Source organism: Pan troglodytes, chromosome 13 (assembly GCF_028858775.2).
Source record: "Pan troglodytes isolate AG18354 chromosome 13, NHGRI_mPanTro3-v2.0_pri, whole genome shotgun sequence".
NCBI lineage: Eukaryota > Metazoa > Chordata > Mammalia > Primates > Hominidae > Pan > Pan troglodytes.
In genome coordinates, this window is record NC_072411.2 from 56728138 (window position 1) to 56741302 (window position 13165).

Sequence of the window (13165 nt, forward strand, 5' to 3'; positions counted from 1 at the left end):
TATATGGTTATATTCATCCAGTCAGCACACATTTTTTACATAAAGTAAACATAAAATAAACTATGGTTGCATTCATATTTTGAAACAAAAAGGTAAGGATTAATTTTCTGGAAGCATAATGTTACTTCTTTATAGTTCTATTTATTGCCAATAGGCATCCTCTTTCTTTCCTAAGAGGTCAGCTGTGCAATCCTTAACTTTCACTTGTCAAAAGGTAATAGAGTATATTCCTTTCCTCTTCTAACATCACATATGTTATTTTTGTGCTCACCTTCTTTTATCCTCCATATATATGTGTGTGTGTGTGTGTATACATATCCTCCATATATATATCTATATTCCAAATTGGATGTTGTCTTGTTTCTCCATATGACTATTATCAAGTGCAGATGCAATAAAAAAATGGTGGTCTGAAAGACCATTAAGCTCTTTATCCTCCTCATATGTCCTAACATTTTGCTAATCTAACCACAACGATTCCTGAATCACAGGATTCCTGCAGTTTTCTCATATATTTATAGGTTTGCTTTCATTTTATATCTTGCACTGAAACGTGATTATGTTTTTGACTCAGTATGATCTTAATTTTATAACTGACTCTTCACCAATTGACCGTGGCCAATTTGAACTTTATTTTTAATCAAGAGACAATTATTTACCTCCCTTTCCACAAATAAAATCCACAAATGAATGTCTATATTTGTAAAAGCCCTGTTCTTCTGAACATCATCTAAGCCATTAGTAAAAATATTCGAGAGGTCTAAAGCTGAGTACCTCAGAATGCTCAGGAGCTAGGTCCTGTATTGGTTGGTGAGTTCTTCAGGTAGATTCACTTTATCCTTAAAATTAGCACAGTTCCTATTTAGTCTAGTTTTTCTTTCTCTGACACAAGTATACTAATTCTCTAATAAGTATAGAACTTGGCTTCTAAAAATATATAATTATTATTCTTTTTAAAATAGTGGTAATATATTTTGTTTAGTTTTGTTTTTTATTTTTAATATTATTCCTGAAAAGTAAAGGGTGGATTGTGCTCAGGGAATAAAAAGTGAACAGAAATTAGGGGCATAAAGACCCATAAATAAACAGCAGTAGGTAAGAACAAGTGATAAAACGAAGCAGGAAAAAGCATTTAATAGATTGGAGGGTATTTGGCGAGTAGGTGGAAATGTGCAAGTAGGGTTACGAAGCCTGTCCTCAATTATTATAAATGCCACAAAGGCCCTCAAGGAGTTATAAAGCCGCTCTTTCATTTGAATGGTAAGAAAGCCTCACATAATCTATTATAAAATAAATTACATTGCGTTCTGTAAGAAATGTTCTTTTCACAAAATTGAACATATTTTTGTGGGTTAATTGGCTCAGCATTAAAAATCCTTATTTTGGACTTGACATTGGGTCATAGTTTTTCCTTCTGAGTATTCATGGAGTTTCAAGCTTAAGGAGTCCAAATAAATGTACAATGTAATTGTAGACAATGCCAATAAAATTCTAGGTCTATATTTCCCTCCACCTGACTACTTAAATTTTGGTCTGTGCACCAAAGCCATTGCCCTAACTGCTTTGGGTCACAAGGTACTTTTGTTCCTGATTCTGGTACCTGCGTTTGGCTCATTTCCCAATGTTAGTTTCCAGATATTACCCTGACCTCATTCCATGTAATTTTTTTTATGACTGCAGCATATATTCAGCATGCACACACACACATAAATGCATATTACACATGTAAAGAGGATAAGTGAAATTACAGATAAAATGGTGGGGAGGTGGTAAGCAAGAATGGCTTGCTCTCTCCGTCTTAGCCTCCTTTCCTTTCCTTCCCAGACCACTGGCCCTGTGGGCCCTTTTCCAGCAAGGACTTGTGAAAGGTGGTTAGGCATGGATCAAACTTTAGAATATGATAGAGGTAAATCTATAGTGTAGGACAGTAGTGATTTAATGTGCTATTCAGAATTCCTTAAGCCTCACTCCAAGCTAGGAAAGAACATAGTTACATATTAGAGAGACGGGAGAGAGAGAGGGAGCAAAGATATGGATTGCACTGGATAAATATGTCCTTGACAAATGAATGTGGGCACTTGGCCATATATCCACGAGAAGGAGGGGGGCCAAATGTGGATCCGCTTGTGCCAGGGCAGTGCTAAATGTATATCCTAGGATCATGTATGTATATGTGTGTGTGTGTCTGTCTGTCTTTGAATAAGCACTTAACAGTTGCCCTCTGTAATATGAAGACTGTTGGCAAAATACATGACAATGATGATCCCTTCTAGGCACCTGTGACTTTTGATTCTTTTTCCACCTATAGTCAGAATTGTAGTTGATTATCTTGTAGGCCTCTTTTGGGGCTCTAAGGAAGTTCAAAGGCCTTTGGCTTGAATTGCTTCTTTGAAATTAGTATAAATGACTATAAAATGTGACACAACCCTTAAATTCTACACATAGAGCATTTACATATAGTGAAAATGTGAATAATTGAAATATTATTAAATGATATCTGTATTATAAGTAACTTCAAAATTATTGCCACAACCAAAATTGTACAGAATTATCGAAAAATACCTAATATTCACGTTATAATTTTTTGGACAGTTAATTTAAACAATTAATTTTTTTAAACAAATTTTAAGCTCTAGATTTCTTCAATTTTTATAACTCCCAGAATTTTTTGTAATGCAATCAACAAGATATACTAAAATGGTGGAAAGACCTTTATTTCCTTCCCAAGATTCTATAAAATTGAAAGTAGAAGTTGAATGGAAGTCATTCTCAACCCAAGGATTTTTTCAAATTATCTTCTAAATTTTTAAGAATTAGTCATTTTTATTCACTGTCTTTCTTTAAACTTCTTTTTTACTTTATTTGTTCCACAATTCTTGTGATTCTAAATAATTTTCTTATAAACTAAAAGTCAAACTTAGTAATCAACTTCTTATAAATTTAAATAATTTACTGCATAAATCTTAACTTTTAGCGATCGCTTTGAATTTGAAAATAATTTAAATTATTGTTGATCTAGACCATATCAATTTATACATTTGTATCTAGAAAACGATCCTGGTTCTATGTTTTCTTGGGAATTAGAAAGTTTATTGAGCTAAAGGAGATAACTGCATCATCAACAAATTGCTCTATCAGTGGAAATTTTCTTATATCATAATGCTTAACATGACACAATGAAGAAAGGTCAAACTGGTTTTTATCTCAAAATATTCTGCTTATTATCAAATATTTCTGAGTGAAATAGGGTAGTTAATTGCTATATAATATGAAACTGATGAAATATCAGTGGTGCCAATTTATTATATACTCAAATTACAGAAGAAAATTGATTTTGTAAAGACACATGCATAACTCATCTTTATTTTTTCTTTCACTTTCATATACATGTATTTATCACAGTTCCTTGAACAAACATTCAAACATTCTCTCACTCCTTTTACACAAGTTGAGATTTAAAACTAACTCATAGGCTTTTTTTCCTCCTGCAAATCCCCAGAATTGCACCAGAATTAGGACAGCCTAGATTAGAATTATTTAGAAGCCTAAAGTAGAATGTATGTGCTTCTGAAAATGTATTTGGTAAGCATGTATAGGTTTTGAGAGCATCAAAAGCATGTGACTGAACACTGCTAAGATAACTTCGCTGTAGTCAGAAGCTCAGACTTCAAACAATTGTAGTATTCCAGGCACCTGCCACATTAAAACCACACCCTTCACTTTTGACCTGAGCCAAAGTCTATGGAATTTCAGTGATTAACAGGCTCCTCACTCTACTACAAAGTCAAAGAAGGAAAAAAAAATCAGGGAGGTGAACATATTAATAGTTGAAATATTTGGTGGCCTAATATAAAGGAAGAAGGACCTGGACAATAAAATTGTGAATATGTGTAGCATCTTTGTCATTTAAAGAAAGGTTAAATTATATAGTATCCACTGGATACATATGTAAGGAATTCAATACATATGTAAAGAATTTCACTTATCTGAAAAATATATGAGCATTGAAAGCATGTTTCCCAAAGTGTCATATAATAGGAAGACCTGGATAGGATATCAAGTATTTGAGGTGGGAGGGTGGGGTAGGGTAATTTTGAGTACAGGTGTAATTTTCAGTGTATAGAGCAAATATTTAAAATCAGAAGGTATATTAAGTCTGAATGGAACAGATATATGCATATTTAAGCCAAAATTACTTATGTCTGAATAAACTACTTTGGTAAAAATAAAGTATTTCTTATTCCAAGTTGTCATCCTCCTGATAGACTGCCTGTTTCTAGGCCACTTATATCCATGGGTTATTAAATGATTAGGGAATACAAAATTTAATAGCTTACTCTAAAGCCTTTTAGAATGAGGCACAGGTATAAATAACAAATGTATGAACAAGGAAGACAAATTTTAATATTTGTGTACATATATAATACTTGGGAAAATATATCTTCTTTGGGGAAAATTATTTTAGAATAAATGGGAGATTTAGTTTCTAAAAGAATTATTATTGTCAACAATGCCATGTAGTTCAGGAAAAGCAGAACTTAGAATGGTCAGCAAAAAGACCCAAATTAATTATATACATCAGAATACCACCTTGTGTTTATATAGCACCTGTTTCTTAGTAGGTGAGAGAACAATGACACAAGGTTTTTGTTTTTGTTGCTTTAATTTTGTTTTGTGTCCGGCATTTATTTTGTTATATTAATCAATACTTGTTATACAACCATGTAGTTGGAAAGATGTTGGTCTCATTTATATTTTACTAATTTGAGAATAGATTTAGAAATACAGGTCACTCAAAAAAGTTCTTTTGGGAGCTTTTTCATGCTGTCTTGGAAACGCCTAGTTTTCTCCAACATTGGTTGCTAGAGCTGCTGTTTTAATTTTTGCACCATCAGATTTTTCAATGGGCTCTTTTATTTGTTTGTCAGTAATCATTTTTTTCATAGCCTTCTTTTTTCAGCCACACACAAGTTAGAGAAGAAAAATAGTCTCCCTTTCATTAGGATTTTGTCTACACAAATAATATCCCTGAATATTTCTAACTACAAAGTAGCCTCTCTAGTTGACTAATTCTCCTGTTGAAACTCTTTGCAACAATTGCTGCCATAATGAAGCACCACCAATTTGGAACCCTTCATTCTGTTTTGCCACAAAGGACATGTTGCTAAGCCACATTTCTCAGTGTTTTCAGACTCACTTACTCCACATAAAAAGCCAATGTATTTTTTTTGGAACTCTGAGAGTAAGAATTTTGTCTTCAAACTATCACTTCATCGGGCAGACCAGTCTTATAGATTGTTTTGTTATTACATTTGTTTTACATGGAATCTGTTAGAATACAATGGATTCATCAAAGTCCTATTTGACCAGCAGCATGCTCCACCTTCCCCCCATTTTTTCTGTATTTAATTCCTAACTACCTAGCCCTTATTTTACCCCATAATTACATAAATTAAATGTGTATGTTTGCTTGTGCATGATTATTATATGTGACAGATATGGAAAATAAAGATAAAAGGAAATAAGTAATTTTACTCTCATGGTTTGCTATTTTTTAACAGTCATATTAAATTTTCTCATAGAACCCTAGCATGCAAGCAATTTACTTAATTAAGCTTTAGAGTGATTTATACCGAAACTGAATGCCACTACCTTAGAAACCTTTTATTAAACTATGTTTCTCAGGTATAGCTTTTTGAAATTGCATTTTGATTAAAGAAAGTTCAATTTAGTTCAGTTTTTCACTGTTTTAAAACTCATGAAATGACAGAGAAGCAAATATTTATAATGCAGTTTATTATTAGGAGTTTGAAAACCATTAGCTAACAACATCTGCCATTTATTTTTATTATGTAAGCTCTTGTGTACATAACATAGCTTAATATGGGAACATCTTCACTCTTCTATTCCATTTTATATGTCTTTGTTACTTTTCAAAAGTCTGAAAAATAAATTGTTGTGTTTTGCTTTTTAGTAATCAATAAATCTCTTTCAAAATGATGGTCAATCTTTGTCAGCTTTAACACACTCCATAAGAATTGCCTACTTATTTATTTGCTTTGTTGAGAAAAAAAATATCTGGCATGCAATGAGTTATCCTGCAGTGATTGCTGTCAAGCAGCAGCACATGCACACTCAGTTCCACAGTTTGTGCTAACAACCATTGTTGGACCAGGCATTTCTCCAAAGCTCATGAGTTAGGGAATGGTAATTATAGCAAGTTGTGTATTATAAATAATGCATGTATGTTCCGCATGAGCTATGTGGGATTTCGGCCCATTTGCTAGAACATAGTTGCATAATGATTTGTTTGGATTTTGTTGCAGATGATTGATAGTGCAGAATGTTGGCAATGATGTAAATTACTGTTGGGCTGCCTTGAAATTTTCAGTACAAGTGGTGATTTCTTCTCTTTTTCTGTGTGCTTGTCTAGTCTCGGCAGACACCTGAGGGTGAGTTCCTTCCCCTTGACCAACTTGAACTGGATGTAGGTTTTAGTACAGGGGCAGATCAACTTTTTCTTGTGTCCCCCCTCACAATTTGCCACGTGATCGATGCCAAAAGCCCCTTTTATGACCTATCCCAGCGAAGCATGCAAACTGAACAGTTCGAGATTGTCGTCATCCTAGAAGGCATTGTGGAAACAACTGGTGAGTAAAAACAGATATGCCATAAAGTTTCTTTATACCATAATGACATTATATGATATGCACAATACCTGTCATGAATTGGGCGAAATGACTCAGAGTTTACAATAATGAAAGTAATGATTTGCCTTTTATTTCTTTGTAAGGTTAAATTGATACCATTTTGAAAATTAAAATGTACTGTTTTGATGGTTACATAGATAATATTAACTCAGGAACACTCACTGTAAAAAAAAAGTGAGATGACTTCTTATAAATGATTATGATGTTCTATTATAATTACAAACTTGACTTTCTTATAATCATGATTTTTCTTTAAAGATTTAAGGCTCAAAAAAGTAGGGTAATTATTGAGCAGCCTGAAATCAGCATGCATATTCTGGCCTTGGGGATGGTGACTTGGGGTGTCATTGATAGAGCTTTGATATCCACTATGTGCAACCTCAGTGGAAAATTCCCTGTGTGTGTGTCTGTGTGTGCTAAAGCAGCATTTTAATATCGAAGTGGGTCAGCGGATTTCCCCAGCTGAACCTTGACCAAAATTTCATTTCAAAAAGATATTTTTTTCTTTTTCTGCTCCTGTATAGCTATGTGCTATATGTTTCTCCTTAACATCCAATATAACATTGGTATGCCCCAAATACCATTTGCTATTTTCTGAGGACAGTTAAGTTGACAAAGGAAATAAACAATAGTTATGAACATATTATTTGGGGCCTACACATTGCTTAGTTTGGAAGCTACTGGATGTTTGAGATTAATAATGTAGTTTCCATATAATTATATGTATACATATATGTGTGTGTGTATGTGTATGTGTGTATTTTGAGTTCTATGCTTTCTACAAGTACTGAGAAGACAATAAATATTTTAGCTTTTAATTGTTTTCTACCACTATCATCTGAATTATATAATGCTAATGATTATGTATAAACTATAGCAATATAGAAATTAGCACTGGCAATACTACAGATAAATTCAAGCTTTATACCAAGGTGGAAGATCCTCAATTATGTAACAGTCAGTATTGTCCAAGTAATAGAGGGAGGCCAGTCATTGTAATTTTAGCATGTCTGTCACATAACACCTATCTGAAATTTACGCAAGATATCTACTCTCTTAAAGCTTCTTTTCCTTCTCTTCAAAGTGAGGATGATATAATAACCACCTCCAAGCTGCTTGTAGTATTTTAAACTGAAGCACTATTATTAGTTACTGAAGCACTATTATTATTACGATTTTAAGAGCAGTGAAAAAAGATTTAATGTATTAATCTATATATGAAATTGTATTTCTGCATACTATTTTATGATTTAAAGCTCCCATTCATTTTTTCAACTTATAATTGAAATATCATAATATTTTTAAAAATACCATATATTGATAAAAAGTATAACCAATTTATAAAGGCTCGTAGTCCAAGAAATCTTTACATTTCCATTTTTAGTCATCTCATTTATTAAAGTAGTAATGTATTAGGGCTTAAAAACAGATGTTGCCATTTTTATTGGTTTATTTCTTATGGCATATGGTTCTTTCTTTCATACATCTGCTTATAGTTTACCAATTGCTTATTATTATTCTCATCACTGACATTAATGCATTTTTGCTTCACTTGACAGCTTTAAAAATGTTTTATTAGATCTATCTATCTACTTATCTATCTAGCTACCCATTCATTCATTTCTGTTTTTCCCTAAATACTGAATATATTTGTTAGGAGCGAATGCGTTTTTCTATAAAATCACGGTCTGAAGATGGTATAGTTCTTCAACATTATTTTGTGTTTCTTAACCTTAATATACTTGAAAAATTAGGCCGGGTATTTTGTAGAATATCTCTCAATTTGGAAATGTCTGCAGTATCCTTATTCATTATTTTGATTTTTGGCCCCTACATGGCATCTTAAGGGAATATTGAAGCAGGTTGTTTGTAAATTTTACCTATTTTTCAGAGGATCATGGTTAGTACATAATATCCTACATGAGATTGTAAAGAGTTTTATAACATAAATTGTTTATTAGAATTATAGATGTTATTTTACCATTCCCCCCCCCCCCCCCCCCCCGCCTAAAAAGAAATAATAAGCTGGAAGACAATACTTTCCACAGAAAATGTGAAAACTTGGCTGGAGATTGAATTTCTTATTTAGAGATTGCCTTTTATGGAGAAGAGATTAAAGTCCACTTCCTCTTAACCTCTTAATTAAGCCTGTTTTCTAGATCTAATATAGCAAGACAAATAAGAAAAACATTACTCATAATTTATAGAATTTATTTTGTGGAAAATTTATCTGACATTTTGTTTGTGTGTATGCCCTAACTAATTAAATCCCACACTGTTCAAACTCTATAAAATCTCTGTATATTTCCAGACCTCCCTGAGCCTGGTAAAAATAACAAAGACATTCTTATGTCCATTTGATCATTTAAAATTTTGCTGAGATTTATTTAGTTTCATCTTTGAGGATGTTTCTTCCTTTATCCTTTCATTCACAATCAACTTTACTTTCTCATAATACGTATTGCCTACAACAAGACAAATATGATCTTATGGGATTGTTTCAGGGAACAAGAATACTGTTTTTACTTCTTACTCTCTTGTGAATAAACTTTTCACTACTTTGTGAATAAAGTTAGCTGATGTAACTTTCTATCATATTTAACATTAAAAAACAGCTTTTCATCATTCGGTCACTCGTGTATTAGATAAGTATGTATCGAATGTGTGTTGTGTGCTTGAAAGTATGTGAGATGCTAGAGATATAGTGGTGACCCGGACAGACAGAATTTCTTTCCTCAGGGGGGTTATATTCTAAGGAGGTGGCAGACTATAACAGCCAGATAAATAAGGGAGATATCAGATAACATTGTGTTGCGGGGGGTGAGCGTGCGGAACCAATACTCAGGAGGCCGAAGTGGAAGGATTGCTTGAGCCTGGGCGACGCAGTGAGACCCTGTGTCTAAAAATAAATAAATAAACAACAAAACCAAGGTGACGGGATAGGGATAAAGGGTTCCTGTAGGCTGTTTTAGGCTAATAGGGAAGGTCTGAAGAGGGGACACTCGAGCTGAGACCTGACTATGCAGAAGGCCCTTTTGGGCCAGTCTGGGGGAAGAGCGTGGCAGACGCTGTGGAACAGCTGGTGCAAGGGCCCTGAGCTGGGAATGAGCTTGATTTATTCTGGGAACTAAAAAAAGGTGGAGGTGGTTGTAGCAGAGTGAGCCATGTGGAGAGTGGGGTGAGAAGTCAGAGAGGAGGAAGGGCCTATCTGCATTCTAGATGGTTTTATTGCAGCAATAGGAAGTGTTAGGATTTCATTAAAAAGCAGAGCCTGTATTTATACGAAAGAGTAATAATTTAGTAATCTCAAAATGTATATAACAACAAAAAATCCACTTTTTACCCATGGTGGGTTGCATGTAGTTAATTTAAAAATTAGTCATTCTGAATGTCTTGGAAATGCATTCTGAGACACTCTGATGCCTCAAAAATGCACAAAATTTTAGATAGCTACCACTTTTGTATCTATCAATTATCTTCCCTCTTTTACCCTCCTACCCTAGCACCCCTACCCAATTTCTCCATTCACAGCAGTGTGCCGGTGGTAAGAATCTTCTCATTTCATTTAGTTTTTGCTCATTCCTATTGTTGTGGTCTCAGCAGGAGTGGTGGGGGGAGGGAAGTGAGAAATTAGCTTTCTAATTTTCTTGAGAGTTTCAGCTTTCAGCCCAGGACTCAAATGTTACTTTCCCCACTTTTTTGGAAGTACTCCTCATTGATCAGACACAGGTTTGTTGCCCTCCTTGCTTCAAATGAGTTGGATTTTCACTCTCAAGCTTTGCCTCTTCATTAATAAGCTTTACATCTTTGCTCATCTAGCAAATTTCAAAACAGAGGTTACCTCTCACTCTTGCTCTCTTTGCAACTTCTCCCAGGAGAGAGAGCACTGCTAGAGGCAAACAAAGCATTGCAGATTTGGCTCATTAGAACTCCATGCTTTCAAACTTCAATCTGGTTTCTGCTGCTATTTGGCAGTCTTTTTAATTGTCTTTTCTGTACTCTCAGGCCTGCTCCCCATGGGATCTATTTTAGACCTTTTCTCTCTTTCTACACTCCCAGTCCCAGCTGTCCCATCCCTGCCTTGGCATGTCATCTCTCCACCTAGTCTGTTAAAAAGAATGAGACACTTCAATTTTTATACATTTCTTTATCTCTATTCTTTTCTCATAGTTAGCTTCTCTTTCTCTTTCCTGGTGTCTGTGGAGAAAAGTATCTATTCTTTTCCGAAACTATGTCTTTTATAGCTACAAATGTTTCTTATGCATTGCTTTCCACCACCTATGACTCAAGCTCCAATTCTTAGCATCCCTGACACCTAAATTCCCATTGACTCCTTTCTATTTGCTCTGAAATATTTTCAGTTCTTTCCTACTGGAAAAAAATAAAACCCTATTATTTATTTGTCCCTTTATACATTTAAGGTTATTTCTGAAATTCAGACACACTACATTTTCCCTGCTTTCTCTCTCTCTTTTTTCTTTCTCTTTATATTTTTCAATTGTTCCATATATCCTACATCCCTGCCTCTTCCTACTCCTCCTCGCTCCTGTAAATATTTTTTAGTTTTTCCTTTCTAGTCTAGATATTTCCTTTCTTTTAGTGAATTCACAAAGTGCTCACAAGTCCACCATTTATTTTATCTCCAGATATGAAACTTACCCCCAGCTATGGTCTTCTATTTGTTATTTAATTTCTAGGCCAATTTTTTCCACTTGAATGTCAGTATTTTAATTCAAAGTCATCTTGTCCAAATACCGAGTCATCAACTTACCCTCAAATTATATCCTCATTCAGAAAATCTACATCTATTAATGGTAGCTATTTTATCCCTGCCCCCTGTTTTTTCTTTTTATATTTAATTAATTTGTTCATCCAGCAAATGCTTATTGAGCAGGTATTGTAGGCTAAACAATTCTAGACTTTAAGGGACACAGTTTGCAAAACAAAATCCCTGCCTTGTATGGATACTTATGTAATGTGAGATACAGACAATAAACATAATGAAGTGCATCATATATAATGTTAGAAAATGATAAGTGCTTTGGGAAAAAAATGCAGCCAGGCAAGAGGGATTGGGAGTGTAGGGAGGTCAGGGAAGGCTGATTAAACAGGTGATACTTGAGCTGAAACTCAGTATTTTGAGCAAAGCAAATATTAATGACTCAGAGTAGAACTTTCCAGGTAGAAATATTAGCAATTACAAATGCTCCAAGGGGGCAGGGTACCTGGCTGCTACTCCCTGTTAGTAATAATTCTCAATTCAACTATTCCTTTTTAAGCCCACATCACGGTACTTCTAAATCACAGTAGTTGTTTCAGAAATGGATTTAGTACCTGGAGGATCTCTGTTTGCATACAGATAGCAAACTACTGCCTGGTAAATTTGTGTACAACACTACTTTCATGAAATACTCGTGCTCAAAGCCCCTAATGACTGCTCCATCAAAATACACACATTTCTTATTGAGAAAATTAGGCTGCCCTTCTTATGGTACTGCTCATACACTCATGCTCACTCTTGCCTCCCATATTTGTGATCATGTCATTTTTCACTGCCTAGGATAGGATTTCTGCCTTTTCTCATATAGCACAAGAGTGGCATATTTGTTGAATCTTCCCTGGGCACTTTAATCCATAGTTTTTCTTCAATACCTCATTAAAACAAAACTTTTACTATGCAAGTGCTATTAAATGCATGCTTATTGTAGAAAAAAGTACAAATATGCAAAATATAAAACTTTACTCTTAATTTTATCTATCGCACTGTTAACACATTTGTGAGTAAGGTGCTTATATTCAGATATATTATTCTTATGCTACATGTGCCATGTTATAACTGGCTTTATTGTATAATCTATTGTTAATCCCTTTCGTGTCAAGTTACTGATCTACACCATTAGTTTTAATGACTTTACTATATGCTAGTTTATATATCTATCTCAATTTTTTATTGCTTATCTCCTAGTTTTGGATCTTGAGACATTTACTTTTTAATAAGGTTAAATACTATTATAGGCCCAGTTTCAATTTACTTATCACCAACTTTACCATTTTAGATAAATTCTCTGCAGATAGAATTTCTGGGTAAAAGCACATATATATCTGCTGGTTTGTAATACATATTGCAGGGTTGCTACCAAGTGCCTGTTTCCTCATACCCTTGCTAATAATGGACATAATTATTTTATTTTTTCATTATTTATTATTATTATTTTTTGAGATGGAGTCTCACTCTGTTGCCCAGGCTGGAGTGCAGTGGTGCGATCTCGGCTCACTGCAAGCTCCGCCTCCTGGGTTCATGCCGTTCTCCTGCCTCAGCCTGCCGAGCAGCTGGGACTACAGGTGCCTGCCACCACGGCCGGCTAATTTCTTTTTTTTTTTTTTGTATTTTTAGTAGAGATGGGGTTTCACCGTGTTCGCCAGGATGGTCTTGATCTCCTGACCTCATGATCCGC

The 13165-nt window shown here is 34.4% G+C and overlaps 1 protein-coding gene across 3 annotated transcripts in view; it reads left to right on the forward strand.

Annotated features, from left to right (window-relative positions):
• KCNJ3 (potassium inwardly rectifying channel subfamily J member 3) overlaps window positions 1–13165 on the forward strand; it is a 159038-nt gene that overhangs the window by 4523 nt on the left and 141350 nt on the right. Inside the window, exon 2 of one of the 3 annotated variants that reach the window (XR_678431.5) lies at window positions 6434–6521. The exons of 1 other annotated variant lie outside the window; for it this stretch is intronic. Coding sequence is in view for 1 of the 2 variants with exons in the window: in XM_001141809.7 (XP_001141809.3) it covers window positions 6434–6650 (217 nt within the window). In the remaining variant the exon portion in view is untranslated. Of the gene's footprint in view, window positions 1–6433; window positions 6651–13165 lie in introns of those variants that run through there. One more of the 3 variants, XM_001141809.7, reaches the window with a different exon arrangement.